This window comes from Caretta caretta, chromosome 7 (assembly GCF_965140235.1).
Source record: "Caretta caretta isolate rCarCar2 chromosome 7, rCarCar1.hap1, whole genome shotgun sequence".
In the NCBI taxonomy this organism is placed as follows: domain Eukaryota; kingdom Metazoa; phylum Chordata; order Testudines; family Cheloniidae; genus Caretta; species Caretta caretta.
Genome location: NC_134212.1, coordinates 72,667,609 through 72,694,302, shown reverse-complemented (window position 1 = coordinate 72,694,302; position 26,694 = coordinate 72,667,609). Strand labels below are relative to the sequence as shown.

Below are 26,694 nucleotides of genomic sequence, written 5' to 3'. Positions count from 1 at the left end.
ATTGTCCATGAACTCATTGTTAAACAAAAAGAGGGTGGCCGTACGAGACCTGTGCACCACAACGCTGCCTCCAACACAAATGTACCCATCCTTTCTGGATTATAGAATGGAGCTAACTTTGAAACTGGGCACGATCCTGCTTTGCCAGCTGCCAGTAAAAGGTGTGGGAGAGGACACACCATGAACATATAAACCTCTCCTGTGGATATTATCAATTCACACTGGTATATAGTGCCTGGGCTCTTCACATAACAAGCAAAGTCATGGTCCCCATCCTGAGAGCTTAAATCTAAGGGCACGTCTTCACTAGCACTGTAAAAAAACCACCTCCCCCATCCTGAGAGCTTAAATCTAAGGGCACGTCTTCACTAGCGCTGTAAAAAAAAACACCTCCATGAGGGGAGTGGCGACCAGCACTGGGAGTACAGCTATCAGCACTGGTACGCTGCCACTTTACAGTGCTGAAACTTGCAGCGCTCAGGGGTGTGTTTTTTTCACACCCTTGAGCGCTGCAAGTTTCAACGCTCTAAAGAGGCCTTGTCTAAACTGCCAAAGTTAGATACATGACATGACTGATTTGAATCAGTGAAATAACTGCTTGTTTCTGTATGGTACACATGAGCAGTTTTAATTTATTACAACTAGACTGCATTAGGTTGGAGAGAAAGTGGAAATGAGAAGTGGATTTGAGATGGAGGCTATAATGTATGCAGGAAGGACATGACTGGCATAGGGGCAGCAGGGGAAAAAGGTGAGTACAGAGGCATTCATGTGCAAAGAGTAATAGGAATAAAAGAACAAAACTCAGGGAAGAGTGGGGGAGGAAGGGGAAAAAGTCAGAGCTGTGTAGAACCTAGAAAGTGAAGATGGAATTCATTCCCTTCAACAAGTGTGAATATCATCTGTGATGTTCTCACTTAAGTTTTGATTCCTTATCATAAACCTTGGAAAGTTTCAATCACACCTATAGTGTAGCAGCTAATACTGTACTTAACTAGGTCCAGTGGAGTTGAATATCCCAATTGTTCTTAGGGTTTTTTTTGCATGTGGCATTTCATATGTAACAGAGTATAGAAAAATTGCCTGAAGTGATATATTGGTACATACAGTGCTGTGAACATAGGCAAACCACTATCTACACTTCCATTGGCTCAGTAGCTTTGGACATTAGAAGTTAAAGAAATACAACCCTTTTTCTTCTTATTTGTCTTTAAAAAAAAAAAAAAATCAAAGAAAATCAGTACACTGAAGATATACTGCAGGAACAATCCTGTATTGGCAAGGGAAAGGCTAGGTGACCTTACAAGTTATCCATGCCTGTGCCACCCCAAGACTGGATTAAAGCAATGCATGCTCCATGAGATGGCTAAGAGGGGCTATGGATAAAGGTTTATAAAATCATGAATGGTGTGGAGAAAATGAATAAGGAAGTGTTATTTACCCCTTTACACAACATATGAAGCAGGGATCACCTGATGAAATTAATAGGTAGTAGGTTTAAAACAAACCAAAGGAAGTACTTCTTCACACAGCGCACAGTCAACCTGTGAAAATTGTTGCCCGGGGTTGTTGTGAAGGACAAAAATATAACTGGACTAAAAAAAGAATTAGAGAGAAGTTCATGAATGATAGGTCCATCAATGGCTATTGGCCAAGATAGCCAGAGGTACAGCCCCTTGCTCTGGGTATCCCTAAGCATCTGACTGCCAAATGCTGGGACTGGATGACAGGATGGATCACTTGATAATTGACCTCTGCTGTTCATTCCCTTTAAAGCATCTGGCATTGGTCACTGTCAGAAGACTGGATACTGGGCGATATGAACCATTGGTCTCACTATGATCATTCTTATGGTTTTACACTTGAAAACCAATGGGAAACTTCTGGTAGTGTAAAGTATGCCAGCCTGCTTGCTTTGTGGTGCTTCCTGTAGGAAATATCCCATCATCTTCCAACGCTCACTGTCTGGCTGCAATTCACAGTGGTGTTTGACTCCATGTCCTAATGGCTTAGGAAACAAGTTACACAAGAAACAGTGTAAGGTCTCTACAAAGGGTGATGTAATTATATTCCCAAAATTTATCTCCCACAATATACTAATTTGTTTACTAAGGTGGTTTTATAATCCCCCTGATTACAATACCAAATTCTCTGTTGCCTTAAGGAAAAAGGCTACTTCAAATTCTTAGGTTTTCATTTTTGTAGAATTTCATTTTCCTTTGAAATGGTTTGGTTACTATTATAAACAATATGTACTTAGGGTTGTACTGTAATGGTAATGCCAACACAGATGTAACAAGCCTTGTTGATGTGGGGGGAAGTGGTAGATGTGGTATACCTTGATTTTTATTAACTCTTTTGATACGGTCTCACGTGATCTTTTCATCAACAAACTAGGAAAATACAACCTAGATGGAGCTACTATAGGTGGGTGCATAACTGGTTGGAAAACTGTTCCCAGAGAGTAATCATCAGTACACTGTCAAGATGGAAGGGGATATCGAGGGGCCGTGGGGGTACCGCTGGTACTTATGCTGGAGCATGAAACAATTGATTTAAGGAGTCATCTTTTTTATGAAGATGAAATCCAAAACAACGCCTACTATAGTTGCACTGTATGTCTATCTAATAGGATTTTATTGGTCAGACGCCCCTCCCTCCCAACATTTTGTTCCCTTAAACAATCTTTACCTCTCAGGTGGCTGAGGATTCACACAGTCTTGGGCCTCATTTTGCCTTAACCCTAAAATCTCTGGTTATAGCAACAACAGGCACAACACATGTAATTAAGTGGTTATTGTGAATCTACTATATCACAGAATATATTCTTCCACCATAAACATTTCCATACTTTTTAAATGCTAAATCATGCTCTAATTCTTAAGCGTAAGTCTACTCTGAAAAGTGACTTTAAAAACAGCACTGTGGAGATTCATCTCTGTTTAAATGATTTCCAGGTTACATTTACCCAGTTTACATAGGCAATTTTCCAGCCCTACAAACTCCCATATGGCTTCTTCCATTCTCACACATCAGCACTGACAGATTCTGCGAGCAAAACTATGCCTTGAGTGCCACCTGGGTAACCACATTGTCTTTAGAGGCTTTTAACAAATCTGATATATATATATATATGAAGGAATAAAACGGCTCACATTCTTTGCTGTGTTGGTTGACACTAAAGTCCTGTGTGCACTCAGAGTTGTATCTGTGGAAAAACTGAGTAAAAATATGCCCTTTTTATATAGTCACTCTTCAGAGCAGAACTGCACTTTAAAAACCTAAGTTTACATTCATGCTTTACATATCTTTGGCAAAAATATTTATATGATCTTCTCAGTCTACCTGTGCATTTGTATAGCATTCCTGTCATGGTCCCAGCAGCTACTGTGTTCAGGTCATCTTCTGCACCTCGTGTTTTCTCTATGACGACTCCAAATGCGCTGTAAAGCAATGCTGGGAGAGGAATTAAAGTTATTGGTAAAATATGAAAACATTTGCACCAAATTACCTTGCCATCCATGTTCTAGAAGAGATAAGATTAACCAGGCCTTGGATTCTGGTGTCAAATGCAGCTTTCAAAGCTATCCATCCTGAGCTCACCATTCATATTTTTCATTTCTGATGGAGTCTTTGCAACTTCCCTTTACTCCTACTATTAATGCCTTAAGGCTATATCTTTGGCCTTTTCAGTCTTTAACATTACATCATTTCTATTCTATAAGGAGGACATCTAGGTCTTCCCTCATTCTAAATTAGGATATTCGGTTTCTCAGAATTTTCAACTGTACTATAAGCTCTTTGTTTCTATCTGCATATAATAATTTTGTCCCTATACATGAAGAGTGGCACCACCTTACACACTTAGTTAACAGGAAAGCATCAATCTGAGGGACCCTCCCTGTGGCAAAAGGAAATCTATGCATTCTTAATATGGTTGCATGAGCCCAAGCCAGCAGACATAAAGTAATCCCTGGTATAATGTAACAATATCTAGAATCTTCATACAGGGCGAAGAACTTCATATCACTCAAAACAATATAGATACAATACTGTTAGTTATTCTTGCGGCTCTAAAAGCCAGACTATGATACCTTTACTCACATGATTGTACTTTACTCCTCCAAAAACAGCCCCACTTAAAATGCTACTGAATATTAGCAAGGATATTGATCTGGCCTTAAGGGTGCAGTATTAGAGGAAAAAAAATTCTTGTTCAACAGAATCCTTCAAAATGGATCACTCCATAAGTGGACAACTGTAACATTATTGAACCATCTCTGCTTAGCAGAGACTCTTGAAAATTAACACAAACAGCAAGGTGGAAGAGGAGAGGGTTGCTTCTTATTTTTGACACACACATACAAAGCACTCCACACTGAGAAAAAGCCTGGCACTTCCCCAGCACCTAGCACAGGAGAAGCCAGAACCAACTCTCATGTCATGCCTGGCACTCCGAAGGACTATAATATGCTAACCAGAAAGGTCATGTTCTATATGAAATTTGCACACTAGTAGGCCACTGGAATGCATGCCAATATAAGGCAAATACTGAAAAAGGAAGATTACTCAAGAAAACAAACACAGCTGTAAAAAATCTGTTAATATATCACTCATCACACTGGAACCTTGAACTGCAACATGCAGCACCTTTTTCAGACGTGTGTTTTTATCTATATTGTTTTCCAGTTTTATAATCAGCTAATAGGTAAACCTAAAAGAGAACTGCCATAATGGAAAAGACCCAAGGTTCATCTCTTCCAGTATCCTGTCTGACAGTGGCCAATATCTTATACTGCAGGGTTCTTGTGCCTTCCTCTGAAGTACCAGATGTGGGATAATCTGCTCCCCACATTGGGTCATCCAGATTTCTAAGAGTTACAGATAGATATTGAACCTGGTGCTTCAGGATTTAAGCTTATTCCAAAAATTGGTGTAAATTATAACTCTGGATATCTGTGAAATTATCCAGTCCCTTTTAGAATCTTAAATTCTTGGCATCAACTTCCTCTGACAATAAATTCCCTAGTTTAATTACACATTCTGTGAAAAGTAATCCCTTTTATCAGTTTTTTGAATTTCCTACCTTTCAATTTCCTTGAATACCCCCTTGTTCTTGTGTGAAACAGGGAGAACAGAAGTTCCCAATCTACCTTCTCTAGACCATTCATTTTATCAACTTTTATCGTGTCCCAACTTTAGCCTTATTTCTAAGATAAACAACCCCAATCTTTTCAATCTCTCTTCAGGCCCTTGATCATTCTTGTGGTTCTCCTCTGGAGTCCCTTTAGTTCAGCAATGTCTACACTGCAGCTGGGAGTAAGCCTCTCAGCTGGGTAAGACTGCTAGTTTTAGCCTGCTAGCACAAGGCTAAAAATAGCAATGTGGACTGACATTACAGCTCAGGCTTTCAAGTTTAGGGGGTTGTGTGGGCTTGAAAGTCTGAGCTGCAGCCTGAGCCCTGCTAGCTTGAGTCTAGCTGTGAGGACTGCTCCGGGCTGCAGTGCAGACATACCCTAAGAAACTGGATGGCCAATACTGTACACAGTATTCCAGATGAGGGTGCACTATTGATTTATACAAAAGCATTATTTTATTATCGACCATCCCATTCCTTATGCATCCTAACATCTTGTTAGCTTTTTTTAACTGCAGCTGCCCCGAAGTAGAGGTCTTCACTGAGCTTCCTACACCACAACCAAGATCCCTTTCTTGGGCTGAGATAGTTTTGCACCATACAGAGTTCTAAAATTAACTAATCTATATGTCGCTCCAGTGTGCATTGCTACTTTGCATTTAGCAACACTGAATTTCATTTGCTATCACTTTAGGGAGACACACAAAGAAATAGTTTTAGGATGTCTATTGTCCTTAATTACTGGCATTGATCCAGCAGACCCACAGATTTTTGTTCAGTCTTCTTACTTCTGATGTACTAAAACAACCCATTAGTTGGTTATTTTTACACCTTTAGTCTTCAAAATCCATTTTGGACTTTCAAATTTCTCTTAATGTATGTTGTATTTTTCAGAGACAAAAAATGGTGACTAATGACTAAGCAATTGTCATGATACAAATGAAAGGCTGAAAGAATAAGGGCAAGTTAATTTTACAAACGTCTCTCTGATCAGAGGATTAGAGAATTTGGGTGCCCAACTTCAGACACCTGAAAGGGGCCTAGTTTTCAGGCATTGCAGAGCACCATTCTCTGAAAAACTGAGCCTTTTAGATGTCTTAAAGTGGAGACCCAAAATCACCAGCTGTGACTGAAAAATTTAGCCATAGGCTACATCAACTCATTTAGTGTGCCAAGAAACCAAAAAGTTTCAAACCCTTTGTACATTATTTAGTTTGAGATAAATTGGACTTACCTAAGGATCCCAGAGTGTTGGCCCATAGAGCTCCTTGCCTTGTCACCATATTTAGAATTCTGAAGATTAAAAAAAGGCACTATTTAATAAAACTTAAATACCTTATTTATTAATCAAGTGCCTATGGGCCCCAATCAAGATGAGGACTGCATGGTGCAAAGCACAATGGAATACACAGAATTCTATATATTTAATATGGTAATAACTATAGTATGAAGATCTAATATAAAGCCATTCCATCATCAGAGGAGATTATGTAGTCTTAAAACTTTGTTTTTAATATAGAGAGAGACATACGACTTCCTACTAGCCTGCCTGAAGTTTAAACTGATACATCCCTGATGCCAGTCCTCATGTCAGGAGACAATTTAAAACAAATTCTCAGGTTTGACCTCTGATGCTGCTGTTCAGTTCAAAACCCTGTTTCTGTACTTCTGGGAAGCACAAAGTGACAGTCAAATGCAAAATGACCATCTGCTAGAGTGCTTCCAAATGATACCATAGTAATCCCTTTCTAGTCACAAAAGGTATGTTAGGCTTTGTCTACACTAGCACTTTTGTCAGTCAGGGATGTGGGAAAAAAACAAAACCACCTCACTGACAGAAATAAGCTTCAGTGCTATGTCAGCAGGAGAAGCTCTTGGTATAGCTACTGCTGCTCATTAGGGATGGTTTAATGAGCTCTCCCGGCGGCATATAGCGGCTACTTGAGAGACATTATAGTGACGCAGCTGAAGGGGTACAGCTGTGCTGCTGTAAGGACTGTAGTGTAGACATACCTTAAGACTCCCCTAATGATTTAAGAAGTAGGGATGAGAGGAGGGAATTAGACAAGGAAGCCAATCAATTTTCTTCTTGCTGTGTCATTTCTACCTTGAATGCTACAAATGAAAAATTAGCCACTCAATATTGAGTACAAGTATTTGGCCCTGTCAAGTCCTAAACAAAATGGAAAATATCCTCCTTCCAATTCCCACTCTCATCTGGCTTGTACCTCTCCAAGTAATCCAACTTCTCAGTTTTAAAACACGAGTATACTACAGCTGTGAATGACCTGCTAGCTCAACTATAGCAATATTAGTTGCACTGGGTAATTTGTGCTCTTTCCAACGAAAATCATGACTGTCAATATACAGTAGCTGTCAACCAGCCACACAGAAGATACCAAGGCACTCAAAATTGGAAAAATCTTGTAAGTACAGTGAGTGACATCTCTTCATGACAGTTAATATAACAATCTTTGGCAATTAGTGTGGTATGCATTGGGAGGACTGTGATTATGTAGCTAGATACAAGAACCATTATGCACCATGTAATACCTCCAACAGGCTTGAATGATACAGCCATTGTTACCAACAAGAAAAGCTGCGCAGAAAGCCAGGATTACTTTCTAAGCTTAAGAAAAGTCTCCCTTTCAGCAAACAAATGGATGAAGTTTCAATTTTCTCAGACCCTATCAAGTCAGAATCTGATATAAAACATTAAAATTTTAGGCTGGCTGCAGGTACAGTAACTCCTCACTTAATGTTGTAGTTATGTTCCTGAAAACATTGTTTTGCTTAAAGTTACATTTAAGCGAATCCAATTTCCCCATAAGAATTAATGTAAAGGGGGGGGGGGGGTTGGTTCCAGGGAAATTTTTTTCACCAGACAAAAGACTATATTATGTATACACACAAACTTAAGTTTTAAACAATTTAATACTGGCACACAGCGATGATGACTGAAGCTTGGTTGAGGTGGTGAAGTCCGTGGGTGGGATATTTCCCAGGGGATGTCTTACTGCTAAATGATGAACTAGCAACTGGCTGAGCCCTCAAGGATTAACTCGTTGTTAATGTTGACTCACACTCTACAAGGCAGCACGAATGGAGGGAGGGGAGACAGCATGGCAGACAGAGACACTGTGTGTGTGTGTGTGTGTGTGTGTGTGTGTGTGTGTGTGTGTGTGTGTGTGTGTGTGTGTGTGTGTGTGTGTGTGTGTGTGTGTGTGTGTGTGTGTGTGTGTGTGTGTGTGTGTGTGTGTGTGTGTGTGTGTGTGTGTGTGTGTGTGTGTGTGTGTGTGTGTGTGTGTGTGTGTGTGTGTGTGTGTGTGTGTGTGTGTGTGTGTGTGTGTGTGTGTGTGTGTGTGTGTGTGTGTGTGTGTGTGTGTTCGTTCCCCTTTAAGTACGCTGACCTCACTCTTAAGTATTTCATGTGTGGTTCCAGACTAGCATTAAAGAGTGAAGGCAAATGCCTAGCACACACTCATGGAAGTATAGCATTGTTCCACACTGGTGGCAGCTGCCTTCAGAAGCATGAAGACAGACAGATGAAATGGCCAGTATCTTTATCTCCCACCAGTGTAACAATGTCATAGGCATGGCACTGCCCTGGACAGCTTACTGCCACTGGAATTCAGTGTCAAACTATGAAAACATGTTTTACATGTATTTGTTTCTGAATTATAAAGCTTGTTTCCCCATTACTTTCCTTTGTAACACTACACTAACTTTTCACTGAGACACAGGACAACACTGAATGCTGCTACATTTAAATGAGTTGAAAGGGCATGGAGAAGCTCATTCTGAAACTATCTGGTGTAGTACAATAGAGAAGAGGTGCTCAAGTATATCCATCTATCCAGAACACATCAACACCCTCCATTTTCCCAATTTATCAGTTTTACATCAAGTTTGAGCATTTAAAGAGTCAGGACATGTTTCAAATAGCTGCAATGTTAAATAACGTCTCTAGCTGTATTAGAGTTATTTTTAAAAAATATTTACATAAATGTAAATTTAAAGTTAAGAATATAGATATCTCTTTAAAAAAAAAGCAAAGCTCATCTAACTGATAGCATACTTAACTAAATATTTCTGTACACCACTGGTCTGCCCTAACCATGTCTGGAGCCTTCACTGGTTACCTTGCTTTCATAAATAAGGTATGGTTTGATTTAAGTCGATGTTATAACCAGATAACAGTATAAAGAGACAGATTAATAAACTACAGGCAAAGAACAGAAATTTATGAAAAAGCCTTTGTAATTAATTCAGTTATTGGCAGCAATTAAAATTGAATTTATTAGCAAGATTAAATTAAGCAAAGACCTTTCAGTGTAAAGTCATTAGAGGCATCAGGCTCAGTCCTGCTCCTAATGACACCAGTGTCAAAACTTCCATCAAGTTTTGGGAGAGGACTGTGCTGCCTGATAAACAGACAGAAGCTCCTGGCATACACTAGTAATAGAAGATATTTCAGACATTTTTCAAAAGTTTGTTCACATTCTTTGTGATGGTGATTATTAAGGATACGACTGTCACAGAGGTCATGCATTCCATGACTTTCCAGGACCTCTGTGACTTCTTCCAGAGTGGCCAGCCCACACGAACTGCAATGTGGCTGGAGCAGCTACCAGAAGTCAGCGCCTGGCAGCACTCCGACTGTTAGTTTCCCTCTGTCCCCTGGGGATTTTTAGTAAGAGTCAGGGACAGGCTTCTGTGAATTTTTTTTTTTTTTTTTTTTTAAATTGCCCATGACCTGTCCCTGACTTTTACTAAAAAATCTGTGACAGAATCTCAATCTTAGTGATTACCTAATACAAAATGTAGTGTGAAGGGAATGTAACAAAATGAAACTAAATTTCAGCTTATAAAAGAGACATGTGAGGCGTGTCTACTCCTCTAGCTGAATATGAAAGAGTGGAACTGAGCTCACGATTTCATTGGCCTTGCATAAAAGGACAAACTTAGGTGGAGTATGTGTGTCTGTTGCCCTCTGCTGGCTCAACTTGGTAAGTTTTTCATATGACAGTCTCAATTAAGAAAAGTAAATAGTTAATTTTCTTGCCTCAAGTTTGCTCACTATGCCCCTCTCCCCCACAATCTATAAAGAAAGGATCTGTTAATAAATCAACCATTTAGATAAAAATAAATTTAGATTTATACTATAGAATATTTGGTTTATATGTTTTCATTTTATACACTGTGAAGGAGGAAGGAAAAGGATACACAAACAATGCTCAAACATGAGAAGTCAATGGGGGGGAAAAAAATCACTAGTGAGTGCTAATTTCCTCCCCCAGATGACTAATTCCACGACGAGGTACTATAGCCAACTTAAAATTACGTTTTTCAACAGTTATGCCAATCCAGTTACGAGAGTCTCCCCAACAAAATCATTCTTGAAGGGGAGGGAGGGAAAGCAGTATATGAAGCCTATTTGTCATACAATCAGCTCACCCTGTTTCTGGAGTTTAATCTAGAGACTTGGAAAGAATATAGCCTGTGCAACACTGTAAGGCGAGATGAGTGCTAGGGATCTCAGGAGTAACAGCACACTAGAACAAATTTTGTGCCTTGGACTGTCCCACAGTGGAACTTCCTCCTGCCCCCCCAGGAAAATATCCAGGTGGACCCATCTGTTTGCTTTCTGTGCTGGCTTGGAGACTGATTCTATTCTGAGGCTGATCTACACTTAAAACTTATATTGGGACAGCGATGTCTGCCAGGAGTGTGAGAAAAGACATATCCCTGACCAACATAATTATGCCAATAAAAATCCCAGTGTAGATGCAGCTATGCTGACTGAAGAGCACTTCTATCTACATAGACAATGTCACCTGGAGTGGTGGTGTTCCTACACCGGCAGAAAAACTCCTCCTTTTGGCAGAGCTGTGTCTACACTTGGGCGCTATGCCAGCACAAGCTATGCCAACATAGTCTTTATAGTATAGACGTAGCCTAAATCTCTCCCTGCCTGATCCTGCAAAGGCTGGGAGTACTGAAGAAAGAGTACTCAGTTCCAGATAAGGGGGAGGGGAAAAAAAAAAAGCAGCCTCTAGACAACTTGTAATCCCTTTGGGAGTACTTCAACCTGTAAAAATATAGTCTTGATGCAAGGTGGGTTTTCAATAAGCATCCAGGGAATGACTAATGTTTCACTTATTCTCTTTCCAGACCCCTGTGAGAAGGGTCAAACACCCCTACAAAAGCTCATTTGAAAAGTAAAATTAGCACTTAACAGATTAACCAAGGCATTTCACAACTCAATTTACCTAATACTGCATTTACGCTTTGTACACCTTGTCCCACAGAAGAGGCAAATGTACTTTTAATTTTGTTATTGTAATATACTCAGTTAGCTTTGAGCCATTCTAATAATGATGGGGTGAAAGTATACATTCATAGGTATATTTATATACTCACTGTACATTTCTAGGTTTGGACCAGGCCATGCTGTGTGTCTCCTTCAATCCCAGCCGCAAACCATTCAGTGCACCAAATGCAGCCCCTATCAACAATACAGTAAACGGACAAACACATTCATTCCCAATCTATAGGACAACATCTCTTCACTTTTACTGTGTCTCATGTACTTGGGATTTAGTACAGTAACATCAATCTTACATTAAGATATTACCTGTCATACAACACCCTCCAATGGTAAAAAAGGCCAGCTCAAACCTTCCCCGAGTTTTGTTTGCTCCCGTGGGTAAGATAAACTCATCTGTATCCTGAAACAGAAGAAAAGGTAAGTGTTTATACATTTGTACTTTCGAAGTAGGCATGGTTTCAGACATCTCAAATTCTCTCTGTTGGCTTAACCATACTAAGGTTAAAATACAAAACACACACTTCCACATAAATGCTGCTGAACACCATGGGTGGCAGGGGAAAAAAAAAAAAAAAAAATCAGGAATACTCTTGCCTCTCACTAATTATGTTACAAAAAAAATTCAGATTGGAATAGATTAGATACAAATTCTAAAAAAGGGAGATTTTAAATCTGCAAGTTTAAATCTGAGATTCTCTTCCTAGACTAGTATTTCCAGCTAGCTCAATATGAAGTGAAAAAAACCAAGAAACTCAGTATGCATTAATCAATCATTTGTACAATGTTTATTATTACTTATGCCTCATAGCAGGCAATTCAATGTCTAGCCTCTGAAAGAAAGCAACAGGACAGCTGCTTCACCGAAGCCCGCACATCAATAATAAAAGAATTCAGAAGTAAGATATGTTTTTACAATTTGTTATGCAGTTTACAAGTCTAGCACAATATCTGCCCTTTAGCCAATTAACATGTGAAAAAGAACAATTGTAGTTTCACAGTTCTGTATTTTTTCTGACTCAATATTTCATCTTCCTTGGTAATTTATATTTTCTGTGGTAAGATTTTCTTTAAGGTAGATGGTAAGTTTCCTTCTTCACTCTAGACAGTAGATATAGCATCTAACAGTTTCCACTTTCGTTCTCAACACATCAGATGTGGGAGAGCAAAGCAATCAACGTCTGCATATTTTTTCTAGCAAACTCCTCCTTTGCCAAAGATAGATCATAAGGTGATCCTGGTTGAGAATTCACAATATTCCCTAACAGTGTTGCTGTAGCATTTGATATTAAATGTATTGTTTGTACAAAATCTATGGAAATTTTCTTTTGTATTTTTCCAACATTATGACTTGTCAGAAAGAAAATGTGTTGCTTGGTTCAAAGATATCTGTACTCCAGAAGTTTAGTAATTTTTACAGTTAGCTCAATCAGAGTGGGTAGACTTGGCAAAAACACACAGACTTCAGGCCTGGTCCACGCATAAAGTTGCACCCGTTCAACTAAAGATGTGACATTAAACTGATTTAGTTAAACCAGTGCAATTTTGTGAGCTGACACTCTTACACTGATTTAAACTTGGTTTATATCCATTTAGCTTGCACCTGAAATGCATAGGTGCAAACTAAACAGATAAACCAGACTTAAACTGCTGTAAGTGTCCACACAATTGCACTGGGTAATAAATCAGTTTAATGTCACACCCCTAGTTCAACTAGTGCAATTTCTCTGTACAGATTAGTCCTCAGTCTCTGCTAAACCTTATGTCAGAAAGCACAGTTAAGATTTTTTTTTTTTAAATGATCTCCTTCCCCTGTCTGTTCTGTTGGGATCCAAACAATTCTTAGCTTCATTATTCCCAAAATCACTGGGGACATTGGATGAAATTCTAGAAAATTCTGGCTGTCATGTTATGGAACGCACTATGAATTACAAAATGAAACGTAGCGACACTCATACACCATGATGCCTAAATAGTGTATAAGAGACCAGCAAATTCAGCAAAGCTGGTGCACGGTCTACACTGGTACTTTACAGCGCTGAAACTTACTGCACTCAGGGGTGTGTTTTTTCACACCCAAGTGAGAAAGTTACAGTGCTGTAAATTGCCAGTGTAGACAAGCCCAGAGTCTGAACATGGCATTCACTACACACTCTGGGCCCAGAATGGACCTGGATTATGTTTTACCCTTCATTTCTCTATGCTAACCTAAGGACTTCCTATGCTGTGTTCCAGTTGACTAATAAAGCCTACTGCTTTGACAATGCCATGTGAGGGTCACTGCAGATGCTTGGTGAGGTGTGTTAATCCCTGAATATACAAGTCTCTACCAGGAGCCTATCTCAGTTGGATTCGCTGAACAGAGCTCACAGTGTGAAACATGAGTGCTGGAGCTCCACATGTTCAGCCTTAGGAGGTGGTGAGGCCCGGTGGCTTACTTTGAAGGAAGAATGAGCCCCTATGGGGGGGTCTGGCATACTGAAGGGATTCCTCCAAGAGACTGTTCCAAAGCTGGGGGCATAGCACAGATCCAGTGGATTCATGATACTACTCTCTCAGTTAATATTGGTTTGTTATATCAAAGCAACAACATTTGTTGAGAACTAAGGAAGTCAGTGTAGAATCCTTACTTTTCAAGGGAAAGGGGAGAGAAGAAAACATTTCTCCTTTTCCACTGAATCTTTTCATCAACACTTTGAATTGAGTTTTCTGAGTGAGTTTCTGCAACACCCTATGGACTGATAACTACTCCTGAGGGCATTCTGTGCCTAAAAATTATATACCAAAAAATAAATATGCGCACAATTATTTTAAAATTCTGCAAATTTTATTTGTCAAATAAATGTGGAGGCTCCAGCATGGCATTGGGGAGCACAGGCTACTGGCTGCACAGAGGTGGGAGATCACTCTGCAGCTTCCCCCACCCCCAGGACACTGGCTCAGCGGTGGGGATACACCCAACCCTGACGCAGCGCAAGGACTGGACCTGCCCCAGAAACACTCCAGGGCCTTGCCCCTCTGTGCCAGGTACACCAGGTGTGAGCATGCAGGCTCAGCAAGGCACAGTCCAAGTGTGGAGGGACTTAGTGTATGGGGGATCTATGTGTGGGTTGAGAGGGTTCTGTGTGAGGCAATCTGGATACAGGTGGCTCAGTGGGGGGATCTGGGTGCAGGGGAGATCTGGATGCACAGGGGCTTATTGAGGGAGGTTCTGGGTGCAATGGTAATGGGACTCTGCAGTGAGGTCCAGGTGACGGTGGTTGGGGCTTGGCGGGAGGGTGAGGGGGTGTGTGTCTGGGTGTAGAGGGTTCAGTGAGGGGGTCCAGATGCTGGAGGAGTGGGACTCAGTGGGATGGGGATCCAGGTGTAGCTATTTGGCGCTCGGTGGGGTGGGGATCCAGGTACAAGTGGCTCGTAGAGGTGGTCCAGGTGAAGGGGGAGTGGGGCTCTAAAGGGAGGTTCTGAGGGCGGGGAGGCTCGGCAGGAGAGGGTCTGGATGCACAGGGGTTAGGCAGATGGGGGAGCAGCTCCCCGTACAGTGATCCCACTTCCCTGTAGCTGAGGAGCGATGGGCGCAGGAAGCGGGCAGGGAGGTCAACTCCCTCTCAGTCAACTGAGAGTTATTTTATAAGGGATACTTTTAAATTAAACTAATTCTGACGTAGGTGATCTCTCCTCTCGGGTGTAGGATCCAGCAAAGGGAAATGATTAAGCGTAGTATCAGTTTCACAACTGATACATCCTCTTGTTGGGTACTAGATCTTGACCTGGAAGGAAGCATGACTTAAGATTCTAGAAGTTCCATTTCTAATTTGAACTAATTCACACTGTGTCCCTAAACTGGATTTCTCCTCTCAGACACTGTGACATCAAGAAGTTGTATTAAATACTGTGCTGAAACTTTGTTCTCAGACTTCAAGTGATGAATAGTATAAAACTTAATATGGTTCCATACAAATTTTAAGTTTTCAGCTTAGTTCAATTTGTCGCTGATACAGGAGAGAAAAATCAGACCTCTTTACTTTAGGAAAAGCAGCTCTACACAAGGGAGACAGTGACTCATTTAAGATAACTGACTTAATAGAATCAAAATAGAAACATGCTTCTTACCTGTATTAAATATCTGGGATCCACATTTAAATAAGGAGACAAAGGGCTCATTCCAGTTACTGAATGAGGAAGAAAAAGAACTTTGTTACTGGTTTCAGAGTAGCTGCCGTGTTAGTCTGTATTCGCAAAAAGAAAAGGAGTACTTGTGGCACCTTAGAGACTAACCAATTTATTTGAGCGTAAGCTTTCGTGAGCTACAGCTCACTTTATCGGATGCATACTGTGGAAACTGCAGAAGACATTATATACACAGAGACCATGAAACAATACCTCCTCCCACCCCACTTTCCTGCTGGTAATAGCTTATCTAAAGTGATCACTCTCCTTACAATGTGTATGATAATCAAGTTGGGCCATTTCCAGCATAAATCCAGGTTCTCTCACCCTCCGCCCCCCCTCCCCCCACAAACTCACTCTCCTGCTGGTAATAGCCCATCCAAAGTGACCACTCTCTTTACAATGTGTATGATAATCAAGGTAGTCCATTTCCAGCACAAATCCAGGTTCTCTCACCCTCCCCCCCCCCGTAAACATCTTTGTAAATCAATTTATTTATAGACAGACTGGTACAAGTTGTATAGATTATTATTCTTAGGTGCAAAAGTTACACATTTCTTTTATTTTTCTTTAAGCCTATAGCCAGGCTGAGATGAGCAAGATGATATTTTGTCCGAAATCAACCTGATGACCCCCTAAAACAGGACTATCTGACAAGTAATTAAATGCTTACTACAGATCCAATTGCCTAAGTCATACTTAGCTGTCAAATCCATTCAACTATATATAAAGTCTTGTATAGGTCATCTCAAAAACTGAAGTTTTTCTCAAACTAAGAAGCAAGGCCCCCTTATCTGCTTATCACTCCCAACAAGGACGTGATCATTTTCACGTTTCTGTGCCAAAAGCAGCTTGTATGAATAAATCCTGGCCACCCTCTCAGGCGCCACGCTAGTAATAGCGGATGGAAACACTGAGAGACAGTCAAAGTGCCCAGGGCCTCAGCTCGCACCCTCGATTAGTGCTTTCGCTGAAGACCGATGTATTGCGTGCCGGCTCTTGACCCCCGCTTCTCGGCCACTGGCTCCTCTACGATTGCACAAGACTCGGAGGCCGCAGAGGGCAGCGCACCCCGCCCGGTACCCGTGCAACGCTCGTGACTGGGGCTAGCTGCTTCCCAGGGCTCGAGTCAGTGCCCGCTACCGGGGCGCGCGGGGCGAGAAGCGAGCGCGGTCGTCCCGTCCCCCGTCCCCCCCCCACACAGGAGGGTTACTGCACCTCCAGCTCCTCTATTTCCCCCTCACTAGAGCCAGTTCTCCTCCTCTAACCCCGCCGGCGCGCCCCGGTTCTGCCCCGCGGCCTCGAGTCCCGCCCGCCCCCGGGGATATGGGGGGGGGGGGGCTCGCCGAGCGTGGCGGGAAGGGCAAGAGGCCGGGCCCGGCCGGCCGATACTCACATGGCACCCCGGCCAAGTCCGCGTGGGAATAGCCCGGGCCCCCGGCTCCGCCAGCACCGAACAGGCCGCCGAGGCCTGAGCCCTTCGAGTTGCCACCCTCCATGCAGCCGCCTTTGGACAGGGTCTGGCCTTGACCGAGCCAACGAACAACCGCCCTGCCGCCCCCTCCCTCGCCCGCTGCTACTGCTGCCGTAAAGCGAGTCCTCAGCGCCGCAGCTTTTACGTCTCCGGTTCCGCTTTACGACGACCCCGGGCATGTGGCTTTCCGGCCCAAGGAGGCGGGGCGACGGAGGAGCTGTTGCTATGGGGAGAGGGGGAGACATTTTGAGGTGTGTGGCCGCGGCCCCTGCCCCCCCATTGGCCTGAGTCCAGCCCTGTGCGGGTCCCTGTTCCCTGTCCGCTCGCTGCTCCCCGGAAGGTCTGGGGCGTGGGAGAGCCGGGCGAGCTGCCCCCGACGCACCTTCGGCAGCAGGAGGATGTGGAGGGGAAGGGCGCCCGCCTTCTCTCCCTTGGGGGCTGCCTCTCCTCCCTGGTGAGCCCAGCGCCGCAGCGCGTTTGGGGGTGCGCGCAGCCGGGGGGGTGTCTCCTAAGCATGAGTGCAGGGGCTGAGTGTGAACCCCCCAGGAAGAGAGTCAGGTTGGCCCCCCCCGCCTCTCCCAGCGGCAGCCGCGGGTCGGAGGAAGAGCAGCCCCCTTCCTTGGACAGAAAAGGGACACTGCAGCCTCCGTCTTCTCTTCCCCCTCTCCCCCGGGAACGAGGGCCCAGAAGCAGCGGTAGTTGCCAAAGCTTGGCAGCCACGGTGGGGAACAAAGGTTTGTGCCACCCGCCTCCTTTTAACCTTCTTCCGTGCATCTCTTTCTGTGGCTGGTTTTCGTCTCTTGTCTGACTGGGGAGAGTCTTTCCCTGTATGTGTGTGTAATTGTGATTCCCTTCCCCATCCCCCCAGCCCCATGTCCATCGGAGAAGCCAAGATTGTACTAAGTGCACAGAGACAAGTATCAGAGTGGTAGACAAGTGCACAGAGACAAGTATGTTGTTCAGTCTTCTGATTGTTTTGTTTGCTTTCATGTACTTAAAATAAACAGGGCAAATGATGTCTTCACTAACTACTCCCTACTAGTCGCCTGTAGAAAGAGTTCATTTCCCCCTTTTTTCTTGGAGTTAGGCTTGTTAAGATTTGAGACTTTTTATAATCTTTCAGAACATAGTTTTGCTAGGTGTATATTGAGAGCAATAGTTAACCTAGCTAGAAAACTGACCACTTTTCAAATATATAAAGCGCTATATGCGTGATGAACTTAATGGAGAGAAATGCTTATGTTAAATTATAAGGAATTCACTTGTTTCAATGGCCAAAAGTTTCTCATGTTCATCCAAATCTGGTCATCCATTGGGATTACAGGAAGTAATGATTGTCAGATTTAAACATTGGAGGCCATTGCAGTGATGAGATTTGGTTGTTGTAGAGGTGAATGGAAAAAGAAAGACAGGGATACGGACAGAGAGTAGAAATGAAGCCAGAGGAGGGAAAGTACTGTACCCCAACAAATTAAGAACACTATGACTTGCAACTGCTGAGTTTCTTGGCTGCTCTGCATGTTTTTATTCCACCAAAACTTCAGATTGTTTACTGGAGTAGCCAAGTTAGTTAAAAGGCTCCAACTAAATGCTTTATGTAGTGGGTTGTTTCAAGGTGAAGATTTAAGTCTTACTGGGTTGTACCATCATATTTGGGGCTTTTTAGCAGCAATCCAGTTATGACAAATACACAGATTGTCAATTACTTTAATATATTTTGAACTTAAAATTCTACTTCAGATTTAGAAATCAGATTTTTTTTGTTGTAAGATTTTGGTTAATAAGAGAGATTCTCTTCTACCTTTCCTTATGTGCTATCTTACCTTCATAATACTAAAATATAAAATAAAATAACAATAAATGGTAGCATTCAGTTACATACACTTGAAAATACAAATTCTAAATTCTGTTCTTCCTAAAACTGGACATGCATTTCAAGAAATTTTCTGGTATGAAAGGATGGGTGGATTGTACATTCACAAAAGAAAAAAGGACTAGATTAACCCAAAAGAGCAAGTTACATACATTCTCTATTTTGAACTTTGGAACAACTGAGTGCATAAACTAAGGCTGCTCCAGCTCATTTTTAATACTCTCAGTATTACAAGGCCCATGTTTCATTGTACAATGTGCACCAATTGGCTTTATCAGTCAAGTATATTATGATACTAAAATTGTATGAAGAGCAAGGGAAATTCAGCTTAGTGAGGATGTTCAGGATCTTGTTTCACCCCTTCTTACCTTCTCCCCCTGCCCCACACATTCTGAGAGTTCAGTGGCTAGAATGTGTCTGTCGGTGTTCACTGCTTGTGGCTATGCGTGCACGACATAGACTGTGTCACCATAGCCCCATATAGTAAACGCAGCCTGAACTGACAGAAGAGGTTTTCCTGTTGGGGTAGGCCTCCCTCAAAATGTTAACTGAGTTGTCAGAAACTCTCTTCTTTCAATGTAGCTGCGTCTGCTTTGGGGGTTATGTCGGCATAGCTATGTAATTTTCTACGCCATAGCTACATGGTTTTTTACACCCCTGATCGACAGAACTATGCCAATATAATTTTCAAGGGTAGACTAAACCTAGCCACTGATCAATAGAGTGGAGCAGTGGTGGCAGTAGAGAAGCAAGATTGACTATCTTAATTTTGCCATTTAAAGATCCAGGATGTGTCTTTTTCCAGTATACTAAAGGTGTATGTTGGTACCAATAGCTAAAGATACAGAAGCATCTAATTTTCCTGTCTGAGAAGTGAATACATCAAGAGCAGCTGTATGGGTAAGGTAATTTTCCAACCCATTCCATTGAGTCCAGCCAATTACTTTGTATTCATTGTGAATACTAAGTAGCCAATGCACTGACCCTGCTTTGCAGATAATCCTGGGATGGGGAGGAAAGAAACCTGTGACTGTATCCTAAAAGCAAGCCTGGAGTTTACAGGGAATACAAGAGCTAATTACAGATGTTAAATCTACATGTGTTGTAATATTACATCATTAGTCTGGATCAGGGGTTGGCAGCCTTTCAGAAGTGGTGTGCTGAGTCTTCATTTATTCACTTTAATTTAAGGTTTCGCGTGCCAGTAATACATTTAAAAGTTTTTTAGAAGGTCTCTCTCTATAAGTCTGTATATTATATAACTAAACTATTGTTGTATGTAAAGTAAACAAGGTTTTCAAAATGTTTAAGAAGCTTCATTTAAAATTAAATTAAAGCGCTGATCTTACACTGCCAGCCCGCTGCCAGCCTGGGGTTCCATTCACCTAGGCCGGCAGCAGGCTGAGCGGGGCCTGCAGCCGGGACTCCGGCTGGGAAGGGGCTGGCAGCCAGAACCCCAGACTGGCAGCCCAGAACCCCGGGCTGGCAGTGGGCTGAGCGGCTCAGCCCACGGCCGGTCTGGGGTTCCATCCGCTGGCTCCTGCCAGCAGGGTCCCAGCTGCCGGCCCCTCTCAGCCCACTGCTGGTCTGGGATCCCGGCCCTTCCCACATAGAGTGGATACCTACCTTCTCCCTGGTTCTAGCCCATTCTCTTCCTCTCTCTCTGCACTGAACTGAGGGTGGGAGTGCACTGAGCACAGGGCTGGGGGTGAAGGAGCAGGCTGGGGGGTTAGGGTGCAGGGTGAGGCCAGGAGCTAGAATGTGGGAGGGGGCTCAGGATTGGGGCAGGAGGTTTGGGTGTGGAGTACTTACCTGGGCAGCTCCCATTTGGTGCGAGGGATGCAGGTGGGAATGTGGGGGGGCGCAAGAGCCAGGGCATTGGGTGTGGGGGGTGCAGGAGTCAGGGCAGGGGGCATGTGAGGGGGTGCAGGGGTCAGGGCAAGGGGCTGGGGTGTGTGTGGGGGGGTGTAGGGGTCAGAGCAGAGGGCTGGGGGTGTGGGCTAGGGTTGTGGGGGTGCTCCCTGCCCAGAGCGGCTCAAGGCAGGGGGCTGGAGGGGATATGCCCTGTTTTCACCCCCCTTCTCCAAGGCCCCATCCCCACCTCTTCTCCGCCTCCTCCCCGGAGCAGCGAGCGTGCTGCGGCTCCGCTTCTCCCCCTCCCTTGCAAGGGCCATCAGCAGGGAGGGAGAGGAGGAGGGGCAGGAACGCAGCATGCTGGGGGAAGAGGTGGGGGAGGAGGGAGCTCGCCTGCCCTGCAGCAGCAGCTGGCAGGATCAAGCTTCTTCACCCAGCCCCCACTGGGGGGATGGGGCAGAGAAGAGCGGGCCGGGGCGGGCAGGATTTTTAATGGCCTGCTACTGTCTGCTGGGGTCCTGGCCTCGGTTCGGCAGCGGGCTGAGCGGGGCTGGCGGCTGGGGCCCGGCAGGCAGCAGCATGCCATTAAAAATCGGCTCGCGTGCCGTCTTTGGCACGCGTGCCAAAGGTTGCCAACCCCTGGTCTGGATGATACCTGAAGCAGGTATGGTAATGAAAACTTAATTTAGATGTTTTACTTATAGCTAATGGAAAATGTAAACTTCATAGTTTTTGGTAATATTGCAGTTTGTGTCATAATATACATATTATGGTTTTTCAGTTTACAAACAAAGGACAATTACCACTTGGATGGAGAATAAAGGACCCAAGACAATAGAGTTAAAGAGGTAAAAGCTATAATATAAACTTCTTGAAAGATATTTTTTAATTAATGGAACAATTCTTTTAACTGTCTCTAAAGAGGATTTGGGTCAGAAGGTTTATTATAACTTACTAACACAATCATTTTATTCTGGAATAGAAGTAGGACTATTGTAGATACGGCTCTGCTTTCATTGTGGTATAACATAGAGCATTAATAAATCAAAGCTCTTGTTGTAAGCCTGTTTTCAGCAAATAGTTTTGCTGTTCCTACAGCTTTTAAGATCATATTCAGTTCTGATATAAGGTGGTGCATCTCCATTGACTGTGATCAAGTTGTAGCTGCTCACATCTGTGTTTAGTTTGGAACATACTCTTCTTGCTGAGTATGAATGCCCAATCTTGCATTCATAAACTTATTCATAGGCTGGTGTGACAGCATCACTATTACAAATAAATGTAAACTTGATGTACAATCTTCATCGTTCTGCTGGTACAAGCTATTAAGTATAGTTTCTAAAACATAACTAAACCCACAAAGGTTTAATTTATGTGGTATCTGGCATGAAGTAATATTAGGCAATCTTTTCGGCAGAAAATAATAACCGTTCCATTCTCATAATTATCATGTCAACAGATTTATTTTTCACAATAACAAAAAAAAAGCACTGGAAAAGAAAATTGACAGCCATGATGATAAAATAACCAGCAAAAGCAAGGAAATTCTATTAAAGTGATTGATTAAGTGGTGCCCGTTGTACCTGCATATTACAGGGCCTCAGATTGCTATGTGATATCATGCGCCATACATGGTGAAATACTTGACACAAAAAGGTGAATGGAATGAGAATCTTTATTCCAAATTCCCTTTCTAGCTGTGGCTCTAATGTGAGGCCTCTAAAGGGACATGATCAACTTGAAACCTAGTCAGTATAAAAAATAATGAAAAAGTAGGAATGGTACATATATCTGTTCCATAGTCCTTCTGCCAATTTTTATGACTTTTGCTCCTATTTTAAAGACTTGCACAAAGAGGGAAAATTCTGTCTCTGCAAGCCGTTCTACCCAGGTAGAGTTCTGTGCCCACATGAAGCTTGCAGGATGGGGTCCTGACTTTCTCTGTAGTGGAAACTGACCCATTGGATATATATAAATGCTGCCAAATATACAAAATAAACAAAAACAAAGTTTTTTTCCCCCACTAGTCTCTTTCAACTATAGTCAGCATAGGTGTTACTTTTAGCAATACGTTGTTTAAAATTCAGATAGAAGGTTGGTTTTTTTTAAGTTGACAGTGTCATTTCAGTATTTCTTGAGAAGTAGACAGTAATATAATCAGAAATATCAATGAGTAGAGAAACTGATCTAGGTATACAGATTAATGGAGGTGGATGTGAATATTGTAAGATGAAAGCCACTAAACTCTTTTTAGTTGTAACTGGTGTTCTTGTAGCTTCTGCGCTTTCAGTGTCAGGTCTTGAGCAGTGAGTCATTTATCCTGTTTATTTGTATTGCTTAGTTCATAGTACACAACAAGTAATCCATTTATTCATCCATAGTATCTTCTAAGAACAGCAGAATCTTATCATTTGTTGAGGTGGCTGCTGATTTTCAGTAGCTTATCAAAATGTGTTTAGTCAAAGAGTTCATAAACTGTAACAATCAGTAATTTCCCTTTTTTATCTTTTAGATGATGAAAGATTAGGGAAATACCCAACAAAGTACTGTCAAACATTTGATATATGTTACTTATAGACAATTCTATTATAGAACCTTCTATTTGAAGATCTTAAAGTGCTTTATTAACATTTGTTTAGTTTTACAGCATCTCTTCGCTGTAGGTATGTATTTTTATACAGATTTACAGATGAGCAACAGAGAAAGGTGAAGTGACTTGCCCACTGCTGCTTGGGTGCATGCTGGGAATATAAACTAAATCTTTTGACTCACAGGCCTGTTATTTAACCAGCAGATCATGTCTCTGTTCAATCTTAGTGTAATATTTAGTCTAGAACTGACTTAGTTGTAAAATAATAAAAGATTTAGTAAATATCATTTTTTATTAAACTGCAGACTGTTTAGGACTGCTGCATCCAAGAATTATTATACATAAATGTATAAACTGAATGTATGTGGAGTGGGAGTAGAGGTATATACAACATTGGTGAGAAAACAACTAAATTACTATGTCCCGTTCTGCTGTCCACACTTTTTTAGAAGTGTGTAAGAAAATTGCTGAGTGTTCAGAGAAAAGGTACAAAAATGATTTGTGGTCTGGGAAACATGACTTAATTTTAGCTAGTTAAATCATATTGTATTTAGATTATCAAAAACAAGGTTAAGAGATGAGTAGATTGTGGCCTCGAATTACCTATACTGAGAGAAAAGAGACCTCATTTAGGAGGGTCTTTAAGATGGCAGAAAAGGCATAACAAGATACTTCCAATTAAATTTTTCTAAGATGCAACATTTTAACTGTGAAGATAATTAACCACTGGAACAGATGACTGAGAGAAGTAACTAATTCATCATCTCACTTGGAACCTTTAAAGGGAGACGTGTTATCTTTCTAAAACAGGGGTGGCCAACCTCTGGCTCCGGACCCATATGTGGCTCTTCAGAAGTTAATATGCTGCTCCTTGTATAGGCACCAACTCCGGGGCCGGAGCTATAAGTGCCAACTTTCCAATGTGCCAGGGGTTGCTCACTGCTCAACCGCTGGCTCTGCCACGGGTCCTGCCCCCACTCCACCCCTTCCCACCTCCTCCCCTGAGCCTGCCATGCCCTCACTCCTCTCCCTCCCCCCCAGAGCCTCCTGCATACCATGAAACAGCTGATTGGGAGGTGCGGGGAGGGAGGGCGAGGCGCTGATCAGTGGGAGTGCTGGTGGGTGGGAGGTTCTGGGAGCTGGGGGATGGGTGTTGATGGGGTGGCTACTGACACATTACCGTGGCTCTTTGGAAATGTACGTTGGTGAATTCTGGCTCCTTCTCAGGCTCAGGTTGGCTACCCCTGTTCTAAAAGATATACTCTAGTTTAGCTGTAAGTTATTGGACTTTACTGCTGGTGTTACTGGGGTAAAATTCTGTGGTTTGTCTTACATGGTTGTAGTAGTCCCTCTGGCCTTTAAATCTACAAATAAGAATTTCACAAGAAACAATTAAACCCAGCTTTTTACATCTTTTCTTCCACAGTTTGCAGAGCAAAACTAATAACACAGGAGCAGATCCCAAGATGACTTCTGTTAAAAAGGATAACTTGTGTGAGCATGATGTTAAAAAGCTGGAGAATACTTGTCCACAAAGCTATCCAAGAAAATCCGTGGAAACGAGTACAAAACATGTAAATCTGCCTCAGACTGGAAACCCGTGTAAATGGGAGGCAGAGGGGCCGTGCAGAGATCAGCCATCAGACACAGAGCCTGTCAAAGGGACCTGGTCTGGAGATCAGTTTAAAAATGCCAATATTGATCAAATGCACAAAACTGGCAAGCAGGTTCACAGAGTTAGTGAAGAAAATAGTGACAATTGGACTCACAGGAAATTATCATCAGGCAGGTCTGTGAAGATGGCAAATAGAAAACATCCATCAAAAGACAGTGAAACAGAAGGAAAAGTGACCTCATGTAATCCACAGCAGCTAAAGAGCTGCAATCCTGTCCATGTAGTCTGTGTGACTAGTGAGCAAGATGAGGTGGATGTAGTTCCAGAAAGCCCACTTTCAGATGTTTGCAGTGATACCTGTGTATCTGATATTGGAGATACAGGAAAACTGAACAAATATCAAAGTAGTTCAGGAGATTCACATGCTTTTGAGAAAGAAAGTGAACCTGAGTCACCAATGGATGTAGATAATTCTAAGAATAGCTGCCAGGGCTCAGAAGCTGATGAAGAAACAAGTCCATTTCTTGATGAGCAAGAGGATGTTGACACATCAAAAGCTGCAAGCAAATCTTCCAGGTTTCAGCGAGGGAATGCTGACCCAGAGTTGAGAAAGTCACCGTTTTCTTCCAAATGTTGTGAAGGTGCTCGATATAACCTCCATTTTGAGGGGATGGGTGACTCTGTCAAAGAGGACGAATTGCATACAAAGTCATATGGGATCTCTCCTGCTCTTTCATCAGAATGCAAAGGTGCAAAACACTGTGGGAAGAAGGACTCGAAAATCACTGCCCATTTCATGAGGATACCCAGGACAGAGGAGAAAAGGTAACCTCTTCCTTCTTTCCCTTTTAAATATATTTCTCTTCAGTAATAGCCCAGTAGACTTTTATTATCCTTTAAGCAGTTTTGCAAAATTGTACATAAAAGTGAAGAAACCATTGATTTTAAAAATAGCAGATGAGTTAAAAAATGTTTATATAACCTTCTTTCAAGGTTACACAATGACAGCTTGTCTTGTGCCATTTGTAGAACACAGAAGAAATATTAAGGTCAGGAATTAATACTGACCTTCTAAAGCCAGAGTACTGAAAGGGCTTCTCTGTATATCTTGTTAAGAAATAGTTTAGAATAATGAGATTTTAATACATGGTGGCACAGGACATCATTGACAAAGAATAGCTTTACTATTCATTGTTTAGTAAATTGTGTAATAGCAAGATCCTTCTAAAATAAAGAGGTGGTATGTATTTTCTTTTGATATATCTTGGCAAACGAGTACTGTGACTTGTGGAAATACTTCTGAATGTTATATATATGAGCTTGAATACAAGTGAATTTTTCTTTCTAAAGCATTAGTATGATTATCGGACCAAATTAAATTCCTAGTGTAATTCCATTGAATTCGATAGATTTATAGCAAGGATGAATCTGGCCTACTGATCTGTGACACAATCTAATACAATTAGCTTTTATTAGCTTTGAAAGAGATCCAGTGGACCAATTCTTAAATACATGGATAATCTATTTTTGAGGTGTTTGGGTAAAGAATTTAATCCATTGATCAAGAAGATTTCCTTCAAACTTCAATTGTTCCTTTGTCAATGATCTATATTAAAAATAAGTTAGATTTTTGTGTGCTCATTCGTCTAATGGCAA

General features: G+C 42.1%; 2 protein-coding genes across 12 annotated transcripts in view; one reads left to right on the top strand and one right to left on the bottom strand.

The window, feature by feature from the left end:
* The window catches only part of TIMM23B (translocase of inner mitochondrial membrane 23 homolog B), a 45,983-nt gene extending 28,728 nt beyond the window's left edge, over window positions 1-17,255 (bottom strand). Inside the window, exons 1-7 of one of the 3 annotated variants that reach the window (XM_048858646.2) lie at window positions 17,029-17,238; window positions 15,576-15,634; window positions 11,775-11,868; window positions 11,561-11,645; window positions 6,372-6,430; window positions 3,346-3,456; window positions 1,283-2,008 (exon numbers count right to left, since the gene is read on the bottom strand). In XM_048858646.2, the coding sequence (XP_048714603.1) occupies window positions 1,977-2,008; window positions 3,346-3,456; window positions 6,372-6,430; window positions 11,561-11,645; window positions 11,775-11,868; window positions 15,576-15,634; window positions 17,029-17,131 (543 nt within the window). In that variant the 5' untranslated portion in view covers window positions 17,132-17,238 and the 3' untranslated portion in view covers window positions 1,283-1,976. Of the gene's footprint in view, window positions 1-1,282; window positions 2,009-3,345; window positions 3,457-6,371; window positions 6,431-11,560; window positions 11,646-11,774; window positions 11,869-15,575; window positions 15,635-17,028 lie in introns of those variants that run through there. The other 2 variants (XM_048858647.2, XM_048858645.2) reach the window with 2 other exon arrangements.
* A 46-nt stretch (window positions 17,256-17,301) lies between these two features.
* PARG (poly(ADP-ribose) glycohydrolase) overlaps window positions 17,302-26,694 on the top strand; it is a 128,738-nt gene continuing 119,345 nt past the window's right edge. For 4 of the 9 annotated variants that reach the window (XR_007357751.2, XR_007357754.2, XM_048858633.2 and 1 more), the window contains exons 1-3: window positions 17,302-17,840; window positions 21,615-21,681; window positions 24,850-25,863. Coding sequence is in view for 7 of the 9 variants with exons in the window: in XM_048858633.2 (XP_048714590.2) it covers window positions 17,621-17,840; window positions 21,615-21,681; window positions 24,850-25,863 (1,301 nt within the window). In the remaining 2 variants the exon portion in view is untranslated. The remainder of the gene's footprint in view (window positions 17,841-21,614; window positions 21,682-24,849; window positions 25,864-26,694) is intronic. The other 5 variants (XM_048858636.2, XM_048858635.2, XM_048858637.2 and 2 more) reach the window with 4 other exon arrangements.